This window comes from Nilaparvata lugens, chromosome 2 (genome assembly GCF_014356525.2).
Source record: "Nilaparvata lugens isolate BPH chromosome 2, ASM1435652v1, whole genome shotgun sequence".
Lineage (NCBI taxonomy): Eukaryota > Metazoa > Arthropoda > Insecta > Hemiptera > Delphacidae > Nilaparvata > Nilaparvata lugens.
Genome location: NC_052505.1, coordinates 43,857,584 through 43,880,188, shown reverse-complemented (window position 1 = coordinate 43,880,188; position 22,605 = coordinate 43,857,584). Strand labels below are relative to the sequence as shown.

The 22,605-nt window shown below is 39.1% G+C and overlaps 1 protein-coding gene across 1 annotated transcript in view; it reads right to left on the bottom strand.

Moving 5' to 3' along the window:
• LOC111050006 (protein fem-1 homolog B) overlaps positions 1–22,605 on the bottom strand; it is a 70,001-nt gene that overhangs the window by 30,517 nt on the left and 16,879 nt on the right. The window contains exon 5 of the mRNA XM_039421271.1: positions 2,905–3,097. Within this exon, the coding sequence (XP_039277205.1) occupies positions 2,905–3,097 (193 nt within the window). The remainder of the gene's footprint in view (positions 1–2,904; positions 3,098–22,605) is intronic.

Genomic DNA, 22,605 nt, shown 5'->3' with positions numbered 1-22,605 from the left:
GCCCGAGATAAATATCTTGCCCGGGCCGGGATTTGAACCCGGGCCTCTGAATCACAAAGCCAGCATCTGATCCACTCGGCTACGGCCACTCCAACTTTATGATTGAAACATATTGTAAACTAAGGGCCGGTTTCCGAGCTCGGGATTAAGCTAAGTTCTAGACTTTAAACTGGAGTCAGAAAATTAGCTTACGGAACGGGGCGTAGTCGTAGTCAACGTTTAAATAAAATTTCATAAAACTAAAACATTGAACCCAAAATAAAATAAAGAGAAACTAGTTTAAAGTTTCAGCTATTTTGAATTAATTGGGAATGTTTCATTTCGTCAAGGAAAAACGTTTCCAATTATAGAAATGAGAAAATTAAGATTATCATAAAAACTACGACTACGCCCCGTTTCGGAAAACCAATTTTCTGACTCCATCTGTTTAAAGTCTAGAGCTTAGCCAACCGGCCCTAAATCGATAATGAAATGAAATTGAAAAGGCCAGACTTGAAGAGGTTAGGTTTTAAGTATCAATTTATCTAGAATTTTTACGGTTTTTTATATTAATTTGAGAGTGAAATATAGTCTGTTTAAGTAAGTTGAGACTTGGCTCTCCATTCGAAGAAATTAAAGGGTTGCCAAATCGTGTAAAACTGACACTTTCTCAAATTTTCAATTTAACGTCAGAATTGGAAGTAGAATATCATCCCCGATATTCCAGTAGTGCTAGAAAAGTTTTAGGGTTGAAGGATTAAAAGGAAATTTAACTTTTTTGATTAAATTGGAAACATATTTTAATCCTTCAACCCTAAAACCTTTTCAGTACTACTGGGATGATATTCTACATCCAATTCTGACGTTAAATTAAAAATTTGAGAAAGTTTCAATTTTACACGATTTGGTCACCCTGTAATTTCTTCGAATGGAGAATCAAGTCAACTTATTTTACTTAAACTATATAGTGTGAGTTTAAACTGAGTAGGTTCATGGATCGGATTTTATACGTTGCATGATAAAATATAAGCTAACTAGCAGGTAACCTGTGCTTCGCAAGGGTCTTTCTTAAAACTTGACGTAATGAAATCTAGAAGAATTCAAAATAGGCCTATAAGAATCCTCGGTTGATTAAGAATTTATAAGCTGCATTTCAAGTAAATCAGTATGACCACCTTTCAATTAGAAAAAGAAGTTGATTCAAAATGGCGGAAAAAATTTGGGTGTGACGGAAAACCTGTTTTTATCATTCGAAAAGGATCCCCAATCATACTATCTTCTAATTTCCCTTTTAAGTGAAATCTTCTGCAGCTTCCATACAAACTGGAAGCATGACAAATAATTGAAAACTTGACAAACTGAAAACTTGATGTAATCAAATCTTGAAGAATTTAAAATTGGTCTATAACCACCCTCGGTTAAGCAAGAATCTATATGCAAAATTTCAAGTTAATCAGTCCAGTAGTTCTGACGTGATAATGCGTCAAACATAATTTTCCTATACTTTACACCTGTATAGGCTACGTTTATAATCGAGTTATTTCTTTTATTATAGTATAGAAGATGCTTCATGGATGGATGATCATTGTTATTTTACTAAAAGATAGGATAATTTGAATAGTTTCCCTCTCAGAGGGAGTTTTGACAACCCACAAAACTCATTTTTCATTTGAAGATAAAACGAAAAGGTGCATATGACCTTAGTTTTTGCTCAGCTTGCCAAAATACCCCTCATTTCAATATTAAAATTTTCGACTGACTGCACAGTGAGTCAGTCATTCTATCAGGGCTCGAATAATTTTGAAATTTTAGTTAAATAAAAATGGAAGAATATAATTTCTTTATGTAAATAACAACACCTTCATTCAAAGACATATTAACTGCATGCGTTTTCATATTGCCGATACAGCATTGATGAAACTGTAGACGTTTATTTAGCACTTTGTCTCAAAAATTGTTCTAGCTGAAAAATTAATAAATAATCCATGCCATGTGTAGGCCTAAACATTGCATCAGGAAAACGAAGTTTCAAAACTATGTTTTTCAGGTAGAAAGCAATATAGAAACAGATGTTCCTTTTTTAATTTCGACCATATGATTTGGTGATTTCTTAATGAATCGAATGTATCATTAATGAAATTTAAACATTCATTTTGAAAAATCTAGAAGGAAAATTAAAATTTGGGCTTCCAGGTGCACGAGATTGATATTTTTAGAATCTATGTGCAAAATTTGGAGATCTAAATCATTCCCGTTTTTCCGGTATGCAATCCACAAGTTGACATGTTTTGATGCGAACAAACGAATAAACGAACACAAACAAACACAACCCTACTCTCTCTTATTATATAGATGGAGTGGCCGTAGTCGAGTGGATCAGATGCTGGCTTTATGATTCAGAGGCCCGGGTTCAAATCCCGGCCCGGGCAGATATTTATCTCGGGCCACTCCCGTGTTTCGGATGGACACGTTAAGCCGTCGGTCCCGGCTGCCTAAAAAGCAGTCTTTAGGTCATGTCAGAGGCCCTGAAATCGATCAGTTGCGACCTGAAAACTCTGACACCAGACCTGAGCCAGCCAGGTCACTCGATATTATCATTATTATTATTATATAGATACTCTAATACTATCCTATTCTAATAACCAGCTGACTACTGTTATTATTTTATCATACTATATAGACTCCTGATGGTATGTTACAAAGACCGTATTTGTTAACGACTCTTGAAGATGTTCTGAGCAGAAAAACCTTGTTAAAGGGTTTCAACTGGAGGAGTTGAACAAAGTTCAAGAGTGCTACAAGATTATATAATATGATGAAATAGTGATATGCAAAATGAATAAAATTTAGAATTCAATATGAGCGATGTCACTTATTTATCATTAAATAATATGATAGGTAAGAAAGTATCAAAAACAGGCTAACCTGAGTTCCATAGTTTTAACCAGATAATGATGTGACAACTCCAAGGAATAATTCCGACTATTGTTGGCATAGGATGCTCCTAAAAGCTCCAGCGCATCAATTTTCTCCCTAAGTGAAACTTCAGGTCTATCGACAAGGAAACACACAAGATTTTCTTTTGTTCTATCTGCTGCCGTTAATAGTGGAGTCATACCTGCAAAAACGATAAAATAAATTACATGGTTTTTGAGTTATATGCGAGACACAAAAAAAATGGTACCTTTGAACCACCCCCGCCCCCTTAGCACAAGGGGTAGGGGTGGGGACTTTTGATATGTTTACCTCCATACTACCCTAAACAGAACTGCGGTGTCAAAAATTGTCTTCCAAACTTTTCCCTCTATACCCTCTTTTGAGCATTCATTGCCTGGACTACTAGATGATTCAAAATCACTAGATTATTCGATAAATTATTATTTTCTTCACGTTTGAAATTGAAAAGTATAATAGCCTAGTATGTTTCATTTGGAAATAATACAATCACATCTTTGGAGATTACATGTTATAAGCATTTCATAATATAAAGTTACCGCTATTTCTTTTACGACAGCTGAATGCATACCTTAATGACATTATCAGTTTAAAGTAGTTTGGAAAAAAGTTTGGTTATCCCAAAGATACCATCACTAACAGCTGTAGGTTATCCTAGTTTATTCTCTGTGACCCTGTTGCACAAGATCCTGTTAAATTTAGTCATGATTAAATGCCACAAGAATCAATAAGAGAAGGCTTTTTTGAAAAATAAAAAAAAATACTTCTCTGATTGGTCTCGTGGTATTTAACCACGGTTAAAATTTAACAGGGTATGATTTGATTTTGAACACAAACAAGATGTACAATTATGTATTTCAGTAGAATAATTTATTTACACTTCCATAATTATTCAGAAAAGGAAAGTAGACTACTGAAGTCATAGGATAGATAATATTGACTGTGATTCTATTGAATTATTTCAGTAGAATAATTTATTTACACTTTCATAATTATTCAGAAAAGGAAAGTAGACTACTGAAGTCATAGGATAGATAATATTGACTGTGATTCTATTGAATTATAGTTTTACATGCTCGATGGGCTGTTAATAAAATAACAATTTTCGTGATGTAAAGACACAAACACAATATTTTTTCAATTTCAACACAGTTACAATATTTCTATTATCACAAAAATTACGTTCTACTGCTCATAGAATATTCTCACTTAGAGAAATAACCTATTTGATTTGCTCAAGAAATTTTCATTCATAATAAGATATAGAAACAATATTTTGTCGTTTTCTACCCAGTTTGTTTTATTTTCTCAAAAATTATACTCCGATACTCAACGCATCACATATTTTCACTTGGCAAATAATTATTTGTTCTATTTTAAAATAATATTGATCATATAGTAAACTAAGGTAACTGTATTTGTTGCTGTGGAGTCTATTAAGTGAAAGGAAAGTGATAGTAGTATTATACAATATATAGAATATATTGTACTCCACCTAGGGAGTGGTGGAGGTGGTGGCGGCTCTACCTTGTCGTGGTGGTGGAGCTTGCGTGTCCCAATGACCCAAAGAGCTATGCCGGCGGTAGTTCAACTAGTGTAGGAGGGTGGCCCGGACAGGACGATGGATAGGGGCCAAACGAAATAGTACTCCAATGCAGCTACGTCAGGGCTAGCAAATCGATAGTGAAGATAGAAATCACTTTCAGAACTAATAACAAGCCTCGGAACCGGACTGGATTAGCGGATAGAAATATTGGAAACGCTAAACAAAAGAATGGATTACGGAATACTTTGAACGAATTGAGAATACGAATACTGAATATTATAACGTTGAGAGGTAAACTGGAGGAGCTGACAGATATGATGAAAGAGAGAAGGCTGGCAGTGCTAGGATTGAGCGAGAAAAAGTGGAGAGGACAAGGAGAGAGAAAATTGAGGGGTGATGGGAAAGCATTCTGGAATGCCAAATGAAAGAGGCAGAAGGAATGGAGTTGCAGTAATGGTTGAGAAGAGAGTGCTGGTATATTTAGATGATGTCCAATATGTATCGGATGGATCAATAATGATTTCTTTCAAGTTTAAAACAAAAAGGCTGAGAATACTACAGATATATGCTTCACAATTAGGATGTACCGACGAGGAAAAAGAGAGATTTCAAGAAGAGTTGAGATTTAAAGTCGTCTGCACAACGTCGGTGTAGTAATGGGAGACTGCACTTGTGGGCAGTAGCAGAAGAGGTTATAGGGCATTTCAGTTATGAGTTACAAGGAATGATGATGGAGAAAGACTGCTTGATTTATGTCAAAAGAACGTCATGAGAGTTGCAAACACTTAGTACAAGAAAAGAGAGAGCCATATGATAACTAGGTATAGCTGGGATGGAAGAAATAAGAGTGTGGTCGACTATTTCCTAGTGAACCAGGACTGGGGGAAAAATCTAATACATGTTATAGTGAAACCTTGTGTGAGTATGGATGGCGACCACCAAATGCCTGTGGCACAGTGGAAATGCAACGAAATGGAAAGGCCGAAACAACAAAAAAGACAATGCAGAATAAGGGAATGGAAGCTGAAGGACAAGGACAGCTGAGGAGTAGGCCTACAGACGGTTGATAGCAGTAAAAAGAAAGAAAATGGAAGAGTGGAGGAGGAGTGGATGCAATTCAAACGAGCTTTAGTAGACACAGCAGAGAAAGTATGTGGCAGGACATCCGGTGAAAATAAAGATAAGGAAACGGTATGGTGGAATGCACGTACAATTGATGTCAAAAATAAGAACAAAGCCTGGAGAAAGTGGTGGAAAACCAAGACAGACGAGGACAAGTGTGCATATAATAATGAAAAGAGAAAGTGTAGAAAAGTTATAGAAGAAGAAAACGAAAAGGCATGGGATGGATTTGTAAATAAATTAAAAGACGTTAAAGGAAATAGTAAAATGTTTTATGAAATTATGATGGATAAGAGAAAGAAGAATCAGATGCCTTTTTTTTTTTTTTTTTTTTTTTAGATTACGTCCTAAAGACTCCAGTCATGGAGTATAAGACAAGTCATGTTATTACATAATAATTCTAACACTAAGTAGTTCAACCTAGTTTAGGTTTGAAAGGAATTCTTGTACACTATAAAAAGCTTTATCAACTAAATATTTTTTCATTTGTTTTTTGAAAATCTTCAAATCATCATTACTTTTCAAGATTTGAGGTAGCTTGTTATAAAATTTCCTACCAATATAATCTGGTTTTTGTTCAAATAACCTACTATTGTGACCCATTATATGATAATCTGCTCTGTTTCGCGTATTATACTCATGAACATCTGAATTCTGGATCACACCACTCGTTTTCACATGCATTACAACTTCATATACATACAAAGATGGCACAGTTAATAGACCAAGCTTTTTAAATAAAGGCCTACAAGAGTCTAACCTATTCACTTTCTCTATACATCTGAGTGCCTTCTTTTGAATCTTAAACACTCTGTCCATATTTTGTTGAGATGAATTACCCCATACTAAAATAGCATACCTAATATGAGATAGTATAAGTCCATGGTAAGCAGTTAACAGTAGTTTTTTATCATTCAGCCTAGCAAGCTGCCGCAGGACAAATACCCCAGATGATATCTTATTACATATCCTCTCAATGTAAGGATGCCATGTTAATTTCCTGTCCAATAAAATTCCCAAGAATGCTACTTTCTCTTCTTGGTCTAATTCATTTTCCTCTACAAACACATTTATTTCTCTATCCTCTACTGAATTATATTTACTTTTGAATTGTAGGAATTGACATTTCTTACTATTTATTGTTAATTGCCTTTGCTTCAAGAATTGGACAATTGACTGTACTCCAGTAAAAGCATTTATTTCTAGACTATCTAATAAATAATTGTTAAAGATAAGCGATGTGTCATCAGCAAACAACAGAGCTCTGTGATCTTTTAACTCTTTTGGTAATTGGTTCACATACAACAGAAACAGTAAGGGACCCAGAATTGAGCCTTGAGGTACTCCAGCCTGGACCTCCAGTTTTTGAGATTTAATTTTTACTATTTCATTCCCATCCACCTTGGTAAGCTCAACACACTGGTTTCTACCTATGAGATATGATTCAAACCATTTTAGTTCTATACCATTCACACCTACAGTTTTTAGTATTTCCAATAATATTCTATGGTTCACACAATCAAAAGCTTTGGATAAATCAAGAAATATTGCGGCTGCCTTCTCACCTGAATCTATTATATCTATTAGTCTTTCAACAAGGGATACTATTGCAGTCTTAGTAGATTTCCCTTTCTGGAACCCATGCTGTTCATCACATATGAAATTAATTTCTTCCAGGTGCATCAATAACCTATTTAAAACTACTCTTTCAAAAATTTTACTTATTACATTTAGAATACTAATGGGTCTATAATTTTCAACTCTTTCAGAATCACCGCTCTTGAAAATTGGCAAAATTTTTCCTTGTTTCAGATCATCAGGGAAAATACCCTGCTCTAGTGAAGTATTAAGGAGATGCAATAAAGGGTCCAGTAATTCATTTTCACATTCTTTTAAAATTTTGCTTGAGACCCCATCCAATCCTACTGTTTTTTTGTTATTCAAATTTTTTATTATTCTTGACAACTCATCTCTTGATAATGGATGAAATTTAAATACCTTTTCAATTGGCTCAGCATTTAATGCAGTTGTATTATAAGTATTAGTGTTCATTGACTTTTGGAGATTATATGCAACCTGTTGATAATATTTATTGAAAAAGTTACAAATGCCTATACTATCATCCATATAATTTCCATGTTCATCGATTATCCTAGGGACATTAGTAACTGTATCCTTTTGAGCTGCTCTCCTATTTCTATTAATTACCTCCCAAACAGCAGAGTTAAAATTGGTACTAGTTGTTAATATTTCAGCTGTTTTCTTACACTTAGCTTTCCTCACTTCTTTTGCATAGTTTTTCTTTAGACATTTGTATTTGACCTCACTCGGAACATCCCTCACTAATTTAAATTCCTCATAAGCTTCCCTAACAATATTTCTTTGAGTAAGGATATCTTCAGTTATCCATTCATCTACTTTGTTTAATTTACTTTTTACTTTGACTTTTTTATCGGACAGCATACACTAATGTGAAATCTTAGAGTATCAATGAATTGCTTATATTTGTAATTTAGGTTACAACTGTTATAAACACTACTCCAATTTTCTTGAAGCAGTTCCTGCTTCAAACAATTTATATTTCCTAGCTCATATTGCTGAATTTCTTTCACAAAAGTTTTTTTTCTGCTTGGATTCTGGCCCTGCAACTTAACATCTAAAATTTGATAGTTATGATCTGATAGATCTGAGCTACCTAACCTGACATTACAACCTTCTATATTTGTGAGGATATTATCAATAATTGTCTGTGAAGTTCGAGTTACTCTTGTATATTTGTGGACCTTAATTTCTAAATTATTCATATTAATAATATCTCTAATATCCTCTGTCATTTTATCCTGCCTGGCAAAATCGGTATTGAAATCTCCTACTACTATAACATTTGTGAAACGAGCGGTTGTAATTTCCAAAAGTGTATGGAGCAGCTCACAAAATTTTTGCCAGTCTCCATTTGGTGACCTATAGATACCTAACACTGCTACCTCAAATCGATCATCAATTTTTAACCTTAGTCCCGTCACCTCTAAATCCATCTCAACAGAAAATCTCTTAACAAAATCCAGTTCATAAGTTTGGGTATGTTTAGCATTGCTAGTGAATATACATACACCACCACTTCTATGAGCTATTCTACAAAATTCTGATCTCAGTGAATAGCCTGGAATCCTAACTTGATTTATTTCCTTTATTTTTAAGCCATGCTCTGTGAAAATAACAATGTCAGGATCCTCCTGTTTAAGAAATACTTCTAATCTGTCAATTTTGTTGCGAAGATACTGAATATTTTGATGATAAATACTAAAAACCTTACCATCTTGTGCTACTCTATCTCTAGCATTTGTAGCTATTTCCCTTTCCCTGTTTTGAGCCAATTTACTAAAAAATCGTTATTTGTTTTTTTGACTGTTTTTAAACCAGAGGATTGCAAACGGCTTTCAATCAGCTCTGCCAATCTATTACAAAAGATTACTTTGCCAGATCGATTTAGATGCAACCCATGATTAGTGAAGTTATGTCTTTTCAGCCTTTCATTTATAACACAAAATCTTCCAAAACCCAGGAGCGAAATTATGTAGTACTTTCATTCACAACCTCTCAAGGTCACATGGAAATTAGTGTTCTTCCTTCTTGTTAAATTTTGAAATTATCAAGCCAATCCCTTTTTTTAAATGTGAACTATTTGTAATTAATGTTTATTTATCTGTGAACTCGGTGATGTTGAAGAGTTCGTAATTGTAATCAATTCCCATAAATATATCTTTAATTCGGAAAGAAATCTATAAGAAATCTGGACCACATGCGAGCCCAGCCGAGACGAAAAGGACCTGCATAATTAATTATTGGAAATAATTAATTCATTCTACAAGACCGTCAAGAACATCATTAATGTGAGTGTTAGATCAAACGAGCTTGTTTTATAAAGGCCTTTTGTTAAGAGTTGGGGAATTAATCAAAGCGCTATATAAATAAATTCGAATCAAGGAAATTTTGCAACGTGTTGAGTGCTATCATATAGTTTATAAGAACGTTTTATGAATTTTATTTGATATATGTAGGAAGCTTACTTCCATGTACAGCACGGACTCATTAAAAACCCTGAGATTTTATTTTTTAAATATCAATTTTATTAATTATTATTTGCTAATTGATCAAAGCTTGTCCTATTAAATCTGCAGACCAAACAGGTTTTAAATTGTAGAATTCTGAATTGACTGGAAATCCAAGTATCAGTATTAAATATAATATATTTATAATTGTTAAAACTCACAATTGTGAATGCCAGTAAACCTTGTGATAATTATTCAAATATTAGAAAAGAATTTATATATATTGAAAATTTATAGATATAAGAATATTTTATATATATATTGTTTATGGGAATATATTTTGTGTTTTATGTCAGCATACAAAATCATAGAAGTTTATTTTATCCTAATTCATCTCGTGATATATAGTTTGGGCTGTCACAGTACCAAGAAAAAATATTCTGCAGCATATAAAATTAGTGAATCAATTAATATTGATCTTATTAAGAGCATTCAGTACTTATCATCCTTTGATGATAGTCATACTAGTTCGCCAGAAAGAACATATTAATAATTATATTAATAAGGTTCCTGTTATATCATATAAGGATCCAGAGAGCTTCCAGAACTGGCGTTGTAAGTTCTAAGGAATTTCGGAAGGATAAATTGGTGGATACCTGTATTCATGGTGAGCGTTTTAAAAATCAACTAGAAAAAACTATAGTTGGTCTTCATTATTTTCAGTTGGATACATGGTTACTGGTAATCAGTCACCAACTGTCTTTTTGATTTCCTTATTGGTATTCTTCAGGAACTTCATAGAAGCAGCGGTAAGAATTATTAATCACCAGTCATTGAACCTTGTGGTGATTAAATATATTTGGAAAATTCATGTATCTACCACTGAGCTAGAGCTGCGGTTTGAACCCAGCAAATTTGCGAGCCGGACGGCCTTAACTATTTGCGAATTTATTCGCAAATTAGGGACTTTAGCAACTGCTCTTATATATACTAAATTTACCATTTTACATAATATCACCCAACAAGTGGGGCAAAGGTTTACCATTTCACATAATGGCTTCACAACGTGGGACTCTATCATAAGAGATGAACCCCCAGGAAGTACGTTTTCACAAACTATTATGGGAAAAATATTTCAGAAAACTTCTAAATGGATTGGATGAAGACAACAATGAGGGAGAAATAGGGGAAGAAGGAAACAACCAGTGGGAGACAAACCAGGGTGGTATCAGCTGGAAGGAAATTGAAGATGCAATCCAGAGAATGACCAGTGGGAAGGCACCCGGCCCTGATGAAACATCACTGAATATGATAAGAGCAGCTGGACCAATTGGAATGCAACCAATTGGTTGTATCGGGTTCTGACATGTATTTGGAAAAACAAGGAAATACCAGAGGATTGGAAGAAAGGTGATATAATCCCTTTGTTCAAAAAAGGAAGTAAAAAAGCGTGCACGAATTATAGAGGTATCACGTTGATGAGCCAGTGCGAAAACGTTTTTGAGAGAATTGTATTGAACAGAATAGGTACAAAAATCGAATCAAAACAGAGTGGGGACAATATGGTTTTCGACCTGGCCGTAGTACGATAGATCTTATATTTGCAATATGACAACTGATGGAGAAGAGTTGGGAATTTAATAAAAATACTATTTTACTATTCATAGATATAGAAAAAGCATATGATTCAGTGGATAGACAAGGGTTGTGGCAGGGATTGGAAAATTTTGTTATAGAAAAAACCATATTAGCACATAAAAGAGATGTATAGAAGATATAAATGCAGAGTAAGAACACAGCGTGGTAATACAGACTGGTTTGAAGTGAGGAATGGCCTAAAACAGGGAAGTATTCTGTCGCCAGCCTTATTCAATGTAGTTATGGTGGGAATGAATCGACAAGTGAGAGAGAAAGTTGGAGAAAGGGATAAGAAAATGATATTTGCAGATGATATGATGATTTGGGGAGGAACAGTTCAGGATGTACAGATACAGTTGGATGCTTGGAGCAGTGTTATGGAGAAATATGATCTAAAAATAAGCAGAGAGAAGAGTGAAGTAATGGTCTTTGGAAGAGATGGAAATATTGAATGGAGAACCTTTGAAAAATGATAGGATTTTAGGTAGCCTACTTGGGTAGTGAAATTGCAGATAATGGGAAAATGGATTATGAGATAACAAGAAGATTGCAAAAGGGAGGAAATTTTTACCAGATAGTTAAACATTCAATTTGGGATGGAAAAATAGCAGAAAAGGTTAAGATTATGTACATCTTATAATATTATTGTCACAAAGTGAATTTTTGTGACGGATGGAGAGCTGTCGAATAGTGTAAAATTAGCGAATTTATTCTGTTTTAGAATAGGAATAGGATCGACTGCCGGATATATTTTGTTAGATTTGCAGTTGTGTACATGCACATCATCACCATCGCCGTCAACCCCTTTAAATTAGCAGCATTCGTATCATCTAAACGATAAGCGGCTACCGAGTCGGGTTGGTATCGTTCTTCATGAAATTTCTGGAATAGAAATATTGTTTACCGGCCTGAATTAGTGTAGCAATTACTATCATTGTCATCATTTGCTGCACCCTTAGCATCAGGAGCAGCTGAGTCAAACCCTGTCACATGACCAGTGGCGTGATCGTCTTTTCAGACTCTCATTGGTCAGGAAGCTCTTTTCCCCCGGCCTCCTAATTTTCAGCGACCCGGTGCAGCTTCAAGAAGACCTGGGAGAAAGCAGTTGTTCGGTAGTTGAGCGTGAGATCGGGTCGCGAATCTCCTCTCCTTACGACGTTACCGACACTAATTATTATTCTATCTTGTGTTAATGTGGAATATTGTAGGTCGAGTTCCGAACAACTCGGAGTTAGAATTCCCTTGTGGGTTTTTCTTTCTTGACAGCTATTTTTCCCGAATTCGTATCACTGGGGGTGAACGAGTTATTCTTGGTTTTGAAACCTGTAAGGGATCTCAAGTTTGTGTTACAAACAGTTGAGTGGGGAAATTTAGCTGGGCTCTTAAGCAAATTATTTTTGAGGGCTTAATTCTTAAGTCTCGACTCTGTCGCTTCACGACGTTTAAGTTTAGTGCGGGAATTTGTTTGCTATTCTCCGTATTTAATTCTGCAGTGATTCAGGTAACTGTATGTTAGGACTGGTCACTTGTGTGCATTTCCTCTTCTGTAATAAGGTAATCTCAGTTTCTAGGGATGTATTTTCCTTATTAATTTTCATACTATAGAGTGGCCCTGTATTTTAAATTCGCTTAGCAGTTTCTGACTTGCTGTAATTCCAAGTAGGAAAAGCCCAATCCTTTTCCTAGAGAACTCAGGTGCAGCTTGAGCTCGTCCTCGCCGAAGTTTCTAGACTGCGGCATCCTTTCTCTTTCTCTCTCTTAACTTTCCCTATTCTATAATCTTTCCAGCTCTCAGGTACAGCTTGAGGACTTCCTCGCCGAAGTTTCTAGACTGCGGCATCCTTTCTCTTACTTTCTCTTCACTTTCCCTATTCTATAATCCTTCTAGCTCTCAGGTACAGCTTGAGGACTTCCTCGCCGAAGTTTCTAGACTGCGGCATCCTTTCTCTTTCTCTCTCTTCACTTTCCCTATTCTAAAATCCTTCCTGCTCTCAGGTACAGCTTGAGAACGTCCTTGTCGAAGTCACAGACTGCGACGCTTCCCGCTCTCAGGTATAGCTTGAGAACGTCCTTGTCGAAGTCACAGACTGCGACGCTTCCTGCTCTCAGGTACAGCTTGAGAACGTCCTTGTCGAAGTCACAGACTGCGACGCTTCCCACTCTCAGGTGCAGCTTGAGAACGTCCTTGTCGAAGTCACAGACTGCGACGCTTCCTGCTCTCAGGTACAGCTTGAGAACGTCCTTGTCGAAGTCACAGACTGCGACGCTTCCCGCTCTCAGGTACAGCTTGAGAACGTCCTTGTTGAAGTCACAGACTGCAACACTTCCTGCTCTCAGGTACAGCTTGAGAACGTCCTCGCCGAAGTCCCCAGACTGCGGCATCCTCTCTCTTCCTTCCTCTAAATTTTTCCTGCCCTGTATATTGCGAGATCTCAGTTCCAGACTAGAGATCGTTCCCGTCGCGGTCCTCAGACCAGCAAGAAGCTTAGGAGAATCCTTGTAAGCCCTTCCCTATCCTCTCATAATAGTCGACATACTGACTATTAATTTAAAAGCGTTTCGGACGATTGAGAGTGATTCCATACCCTTAAGGGCAGTTACAGATTGGCCCTTAATAACCGGCGCGCTGTCATCAGATTAGCGCGGAAATCCTGTTTAGCAGTTTCAGAATTGCTGAAAATCCTTTCGCAGCTGCAGGCTCGCGATTCAGAAATCCGACACCTGAAACCTCATCCTTTGAGCTTTAGTTATCATAAAATTGTAATTGATATACTGTATTTAGCTAGCAGGTTCAGCTTGCTGAGATCTATATCGCGATTCACAGATCGCGAGTTATTTAACCAAACCCCATTAGTTACAGGAAGGAACAATCCCATTAACGAATCTCCATTCCCCAGGCCCGATAAAATACTCCCTATACCTCTAACTCGGTATACCATATCCTGTACCTTATACCTCTTACGCCTCTCCAATCATCTTGAACTAATACCGGGTGCGCAGGTTCAGTCTGCACACCGACAGCCCGCAGTCTCAGATTGCGAAAACCGTAACAAAAATTCTATATCATTCCTTGTTAAGCTCCATCCCGAGTTCCTCCACCCACAACCTTTATTCCGGGCTTGCAGGTACAGCTTTGCTCACCGTCAACTCGCAGTTGGTTCAGATTGCGTACTACCTTTACAAATATAATTATTTGTGGGGATCTGATATCCAGATCCGTATCCTTGGTTAGGGTTACCTCAATTCTCCCTAACACCCAACCTGAATTCCAAGAGCCGAGGGCCGAATCGGCCAACAACGGCACGGGCACACACTCTTCCCTTCAAATTAAATACCTCCCGTCAAAGACAGAGGGTAAAGAATCAGGACAGGGGGAGAAGTGTAGGTCCAGTATCTCCACCAGTCAATACGGTCACCGACCCCGACCTATACCCAGCTGTAGCTAGTCCGCGTCGTAGCAATACTTCGCAATTATTAGAAAACCTGGAGGGTGGAATAGGTCATTCTAATAAAACTGGCGCCCAACGTGGGGCTAAGACGTCTGGCGCCCAAGAAAATCGCGAAGAGGGTTTAGGTGAATCCCAATCCGCGATGAGTGTACACGGAGAAGAGACTACTCATCAGGATGATGAAGTCGTACAGGCGGTCCGCCGGGAGGACCTCGCGGAACGCGAAGCCGACCCCAGAGTGTCGTGGGTGTATCGGCTGAATAAGGAGGAAGCGGTCGGCTACCTAGAGAGTCTCGGCCTGTCGGCAGCGGGGACTGTGAAGGAGCTGAGGAGGAGGATGGTCGAGCACCTTCGATCCCGGACCGCTGCTGCCTCTCAACCAGGTACAGAGCCGGCACTGTCCTGCTCTTCAGGCACGTATAGTCAGGGAGAAGTCTGCGACAAGGTAAGAAGTTGGAATTTACATTTTGATGGTGTATCGGATGCTCCCAGTTTCATCGAGAGGCTCGCGGAACTCCAGGGCGCATATGGGATCTCTGGGGAGCAATCTCTTATAGCCTTGCCGGAGCTGATGGAGGGAGGGGCCCTACTTTGGATGCGGAATCGTCGCTCCCAGTGGAGGACGTGGGCTGATTTTGTAGAGGCATTTAAACTCCGTTATTATCCCCATTCTTATATTAACAACCTTGAGAGTCAGATCATTGCAAGGAAGCAGAGGGAGGGCGAACCGGCTGATGAGTATGCCGAAGCCTTGCTTACCTTAATGAGACGGTTAGGTAGTTATGAGGGGGATAGGATGCTTCAAAGATTGTATTTGAATTTATTACCGAGGTATAAATTATATGTTCGTAGTGTAGGGGTTAAAAATGTAGATGAGTTGTTAGGTGTAACCAGAGAGTATGAGGCGATTCGTGCCGAAGAGAGAAACGGGAGGTTATCTCTGAAAAGCACGAAAAGTGAAGAACAAAAACGGAGTGATTTTCAGTCTAAAGCCGCACCGAAAACGCGAGAAAATAGGGTAGGAGAAATCCAAGAGCCTAAGTGTTGGAATTGTAATAGAATAGGGCATTGGAAGTCGAGTTGTCCCGATATTTCTAGTTGTCAAAAGTGTAAAGAAATTTTTGATTATTGTAAATGTGTCTCACAAACCAATAAGGTATCAGAAATCGCTGTAGTGAAGTCATCACGTGTTTTAAGTACGTGGTCAAAGTTGGGGGATGAGCGCATTTTTATTGATGTAGAAATTGCAGGGCAAAAATTTATTGCACTATTAGATATGGGAGTAGAGCTATCCTGTATTAGTGGAAAAGCTCTTAAAGTGTTAGAGCAAGTAGGGTGTGTTAGAAAAGAAAATTGTAGTCACCATGAAATATTATCCAATGGGAAGTATAATAATTTTTCCACAAAAATTATAACTAATTTAAAAGTAGAAAATATTTTAGTTTCATTTCAACCGGTAGTTGTAGAGGGGCTTTCCCACGATGTGTCATTGGGTATGTCATTTATGAAGCATCATAATATGAATATTCAAATGCGTAATAGAATTGTAGAGTGGGAACCTAGTATAGTAGATAATGGAGTAACAGGTAGCTTAAAGCGTGAAGGGATGTCTAAGTCTTGTATCTCAAAGGTTGCTACAGTAGCTAGCGAGAGACGGGAGAGTGAGAGTGATGGAGATGGGATTTATGTCCATGTGGGAGTAGGTGGAATGGATCTCAATGCTTCAATTGATACGACGACAGATAAAACATTTATCTCTTCTGAAGTAGCTAACCGTCTTGGAGTAGAGGGGGAGCCCATATTACCGGTTATTGTTTGTGGGAAAAATTATAATTGGAAGGTATCTATCACACCTAATATAAATTCGCGAATGGTTTTAGGGTTGAAAAATCTCCGTGATATGAGAGCTGTAATAGAGTTACAGCCTCATGGTATTCGCTTAAGGAGTAGGGATGATGAGGGTAAATTATCAGTTGTCTCCGGGATGGAGAAGGTAGATAAACCCCCTGTAAGAAAACTTGAAAAGTTTCCACCTATCTCTGAAGAAGCTCCTGTAAGCGGGAAAAAAGTAAAACTCCATAAAAGAGTTGAATCTATTGAACTTTATACCTGTCCTAAAAATATAGAGAAGCAGGGGAATGCTTTAAATATTGAGAATAGGCAGGGTAAGGTTGTGGTACGGGATGTACTGTCACGTTTTCCTCATAGAGAGGGGGGCGAGTCGAATAGAGCTAACTCAGGTTGTAGTGTAACTCATTCAATTGAAAATCGCCGTAGTGGTAGCGAATTTAGTGGGAAAGGAGAATTGAAAACCCGATCCGAGATAAGGAGATCAGAGGGGAATGATTTTGGTAACAATTCATTGTATTCCAGCGGTCAACAGTACAGGAGCCGATGGAGAAGAGCGAAAGGAGTAGGTAGACCCCTAATGTGTTCCATATGAGGGGTGAATGGTTCTCTTTTTATCTTTCATCTTTTTCTCCTTTTTCTTTTCATTCTTCACAGGTGCTGCGCCGTTTTACTTTTCCTTTCCTTTCAGATTATTATACAGCTGCTTTCAGCCAGGGGCTGTCGTTATCGGTGTTATCGGGAGATAACAAGCGATGAGGTCTATTGCTAATTGCAGTTATAATAGTTGGAGCAACAGGTTGTTTCTTTTCCAGCGTTAGGTCATGCTTATCTTGTGGCTTGGGAAGCCTGACCTACTGCACTAATTATTCATTTTCTTTTCAGCTTGACACTCTTCTTTCATCTCTCTCTTTATTCGTCCCGTTATCTTCTCTCTTTCACTTCCTTCTTGTTTTCTTGAGTGCTGTACTTCAGGTGTGTGATCATGGGTTCAACACGGAGTCAACAGGCACCTCGGATGCTGTATTTTCTTCTCATCGCCAACCCCCCCCCCTCCTTAGTAGGAGTGGGGTGTCACAAAGTGAATTTTTGTGACGGATGGAGAGCCGTCGAATAGTGTAAAATTAGCGAATTTATTCTGTTTTAGAATAGGAATAGGATCGACTGCTGGATATATTTTGTTAGATTTGCAGTTGTGTACATGCACATCATCACCATCGCCGTCAACCCCTTTAAATTAGCAGCATTCGTATCATCTAAACGATAAGCGGCTACCGAGTCGGGTTGGTATCGTTCTTCATGAAATTTCTGGAATAGAAATATTGTTTACCGGCCTGAATTAGTGTAGCAATTACTATCATTGTCATCATTTGCTGCACCCTTAGCATCAGGAGCAGCTGAGTCAAACCCTGTCACATGACCAGTGGCGTGATCGTCTTTTCAGACTCTCATTGGTCAGGAAGCTCTTTTCCCCGGCCTCCTAATTTTCAACGACCCGGTGCAGCTTCAAGAAGACCTGGGAGAAAGCAGTTGTTCGGTGGTTGAGCGTGAGATCGCGATCTTGTGTTAACGTAGAATATTGTAGGTCGAGTTCCGAACAACTCGGAGTTAGAATTCCCTTGTGGGTTTTTCTTTCTTGACAGCTATTTTTCCCGAATTCGTATCACTGGGGGTGAACGAGATATTCTTGGTTTTGAAACCTGTAAGGGATCTCAAGTTTGTGTTACAAACAGTTGAGTGGGGAAATTTAGCTAGGCTCTTAAGCAAATTATTTTTGAGGGCTTAATTCTTAAGTCTCGACTCTGTCGCTTCACGACGTTTAAGTTTAGTGCGGGAATTTGTTTGCTATTCTCCGTATTTAATTCTGCAGTGATTCAGGTAACTGTATGTTAGGACTGGTCACTTGTGTGCATTTCCTCTTCTGTAATAAGGTAATCTCAGTTTCTAGGGATGTATTTTCCTTATTAATTTTCATACTATAGAGTGGCCCTGTATTTTAAATTTGCTTAGCAGTTTCTGACTTGCTGTAATTCCAAGTAGGAAAAGCCCAATCCTTTTCCTAGAGAACTCAGGTGCAGCTTGAGCTCGTCCTCGCCGAAGTTTCTAGACTGCGGCATCCTTTCTCTTACTTTCTCTTCACTTTCCCTATTCTATAATCCTTCTAGCTCTCAGGTACAGCTTGAGGACTTCCTCGCCGAAGTTTCTAGACTGCGGCATCCTTTCTCTTTCTCTCTCTTCACTTTCCCTATTCTAAAATCCTTCCTGCTCTCAGGTACAGCTTGAGAACGTCCTTGTTGAAGTCACAGACTGCGACGCTTCCTGCTCTCAGGTACAGCTTGAGAACGTCCTTGTCGAAGTCACAGACTGCGACGCTTCCCGCTCTCAGGTGCAGCTTGAGAACGTCCTTGTTGAAGTCACAGACTGCAACGCTTCCTGCTCTCAGGTACAGCTTGAGAACGTCCTCGCCGAAGTCCCCAGACTGCGGCATCCTTTCTCTTACTTTCTCTTCACTTTCCCTATTCTATAATCCTTCTAGCTCTCAGGTACAGCTTGAGGACTTCCTCGCCGAAGTTTCTAGACTGCGGCATCCTTTCTCTTTCTCTCTCTTCACTTTCCCTATTCTAAAATCCTTCCTGCTCTCAGGTACAGCTTGAGAACGTCCTTGTTGAAGTCACAGACTGCAACGCTTCCTGCTCTCAGGTACAGCTTGAGAACGTCCTCGCCGAAGTCCACAGACTGCGGCATCCTTTCTCTTACTTTCTCTTCACTTTCCCTATTCTATAATCCTTCTAGCTCTCAGGTACAGCTTGAGGACTTCCTCGCCGAAGTTTCTAGACTGCGGCATCCTTTCTCTTTCTCTCTCTTCACTTTCCCTATTCTAAAATCCTTCCTGCTCTCAGGTACAGCTTGAGAACGTCCTTGTTGAAGTCACAGACTGCAACGCTTCCTGCTCTCAGGTACAACTTGAGAACGTCCTTGTCGAAGTCACAGACTGCGACGCTTCCCACTCTCAGGTGCAGCTTGAGAACGTCCTTGTCGAAGTCACAGACTGCGACGCTTCCTGCTCTCAGGTACAGCTTGAGAACGTCCTTGTTGAAGTCACAGACTGCGACGCTTCCCGCTCTCAGGTGCAGCTTGAGAACGTCCTTGTTGAAGTCACAGACTGCAACGCTTCCTGCTCTCAGGTACAACTTGAGAACGTCCTTGTCGAAGTCACAGACTGCGACGCTTCCCACTCTCAGGTTCAGCTTGAGAACGTCCTTGTCAAAGTCACAGACTGCGACGCTTCCTGCTCTCAGGTACAGCTTGAGAACGTCCTTGTCGAAGTCACAGACTGCGACGCTTCCCACTCTCAGGTGCAGCTTGAGAACGTCCTTGTCGAAGTCACAGACTGCGACGCTTCCTGCTCTCAGGTACAGCTTGAGAACGTCCTTGTCGAAGTCACAGACTGCGACGCTTCCCGCTCTCAGGTACAGCTTGAGAACGTCCTTGTCGAAGTCACAGACTGCGACGCTTCCTGCTCTCAGGTACAGCTTGAGAACGTCCTTGTCGAAGTCACAGACTGCGACGCTTCCTGCTCTCAGGTACAGCTTGAGAACGTCCTTGTTGAAGTCACAGACTGCAACACTTCCTGCTCTCAGGTACAGCTTGAGAACGTCCTCGCCGAAGTCCCCAGACTGCGGCATCCTCTCTCTTCCTTCCTCTAAATTTTTCCTGCCCTGTATATTGCGAGATCTCAGTTCCAGACTAGAGATCGTTCCCGTCGCGGTCCTCAGACCAGCGAGAAGCTTAGGAGAATCCTTGTAAGCCCTTCCCTATCCTCTCATAATAGTCGACATACTGACTATTAATTTAAAAGCGTTTCGGACGATTGAGAGTGATTCCCATACCCTTAAGGGCAGTTACAGATTGGCCCTTAATAACCGGCGCGCTGTCATCAGATTAGCGCGGAAATCCTGTTTAGCAGTTTCAGAATTGCTGAAAATCCTTTCGCAGCTGCAGGCTCGCGATTCAGAAATCCGACACCCGAAACCTCATCCTTTGAGCTTTAGTTATCATAAAATTGTAATTGATATACTGTATTTAGCTAGCAGGTTCAGCTTGCTGAGATCTATATCGCGATTCACAGATCGCGAGTTATTTAACCAAACCCCATTAGTTACAGGAAGGAACAATCCCATTAACGAATCTCCATTCCCCAGGCCCGATAAAATACTCCCTATACCTCTAACTCGGTATACCATATCCTGTACCTTATACCTCTTACGCCTCTCCAATCATCTTGAACTAATACCGGGTGCGCAGGTTCAGTCTGCACACCGACAGCCCGCAGTCTCAGATTGCGAAAACCGTAACAAAAATTCTATATCATTCCTTGTTAAGCTCCATCCCGAGTTCCTCCACCCACAACCTTTATTCCGGGCTTGCAGGTACAGCTTTGCTCGCCGTCAACTCGCAGTTGGTTCAGATTGCGTACTACCTTTACAAATATAATTATTTGTGGGGATCTGATATCCGGATCCGTATCCTTGGTTAGGGTTACCTCAATTCTCCCTAACACCCAACCTGAATTCCAAGAGCCGAGGGCCGAATCGGCCAACAACGGCACGGGCACACACTCTTCCCTTCAAATTAAATACCTCCCGTCAAAGACAGAGGGTAAAGAATCAGGACAGGGGGAGAAGTGTAGGTCCAGTATCTCCACCAGTCAATACGGTCACCGACCCCGACCTATACCCGGCTGTAGCTAGTCCGCGTCGTAGCAATACTTCGCAATTATTAGAAAACCTAGAGGGTGGAATAGGTCATTCTAATATTATATAAGATGTATTATGTACTTATCATGTTGTTTGGTGCTGAGGCATGGACGATGACAGAGAGAGAATGAGAGAGAATACAAACAGGAGAAATGAGGTTGCTCAGGGCAATAAAGGGAAAAACACGTAGAGACAGAGTTAGGAATGAGGAGATAAGAAGAGAACTGAATCTGGGAAGCATAAGAGGAAAGATAGAAAGCATGAGACTTCGCTGGTTTGGACACGTGAGGAGAGTAGGACAGGATCGGCTGCCAAAGAAAATGGAAAATACTCGTAGGTGAGGATTGAAGGAAGGAGACCAAGAGGACGACCGCGACGACGATGGAAAGACACAGTGGTCAACGAAAAGAAGAGAGGATACAGATAGCGACTGGTTGAAGACGAGTGATGGTGGGAGGACCGAGGAAGATGGAGAGGCATTGTCAATATCCAAACCCGACACTAGCTGGAACGGGACACGGATATGTATGTATGTATGTATAAAATCACTTCACTTATATGGTCTACTTTATTCAAATTAATAGAAACAATATAAAAACTTGTAGTACCCTTTTATTAAAACATTAAAAAAACGTTAAAATATTTTAAAGTTTTTTCAACTATATAAATAAAAATCGAGCCTCAAATTTTGGCATTCAATAACTTTTTTATGTGTAACCGAATTTGATGATTTTTTTTTAGTTTTGTTCAGGAGCAGGTTTATGGCCTATAAATTTACTAGAAGTTCTGTGAACAGTAGACCTCACGCAGTATTCTCATCCACAAGTACCTGATTGAAACTATAGACCTTATGAAAATACAGCAATAGACTGGCTTCTCCACACATCTGTGTAATCACTTGTCAGCTGATTTATGATGAATAATTCTATAGTCTGATTTTTACTCCAATAAGGAGGTTCCTTTTTCCTTTTATATTATCCTTGAAATGCAAAATTTCCAAAAACCTTGTATATACGTCGACGCGCAATTAAAAAAGGAACATACCTGTCAAATTTCATGAAAATCTATTACCGCGTATCGCCGTAAATGCGCAACATATAAACATTTAAACATTAAGAGAAATGCCAAACCGTCGACTTGAATCTTAGACCTCACTTCGCTCGGTCAATGATCCGACTTCAGGACTCTTTCCTACGGTCCTTCAAAGTTTTCATGTAATCCTTATGGGAGAAGATTTGTGAGCTGAACACACACAGAAATAA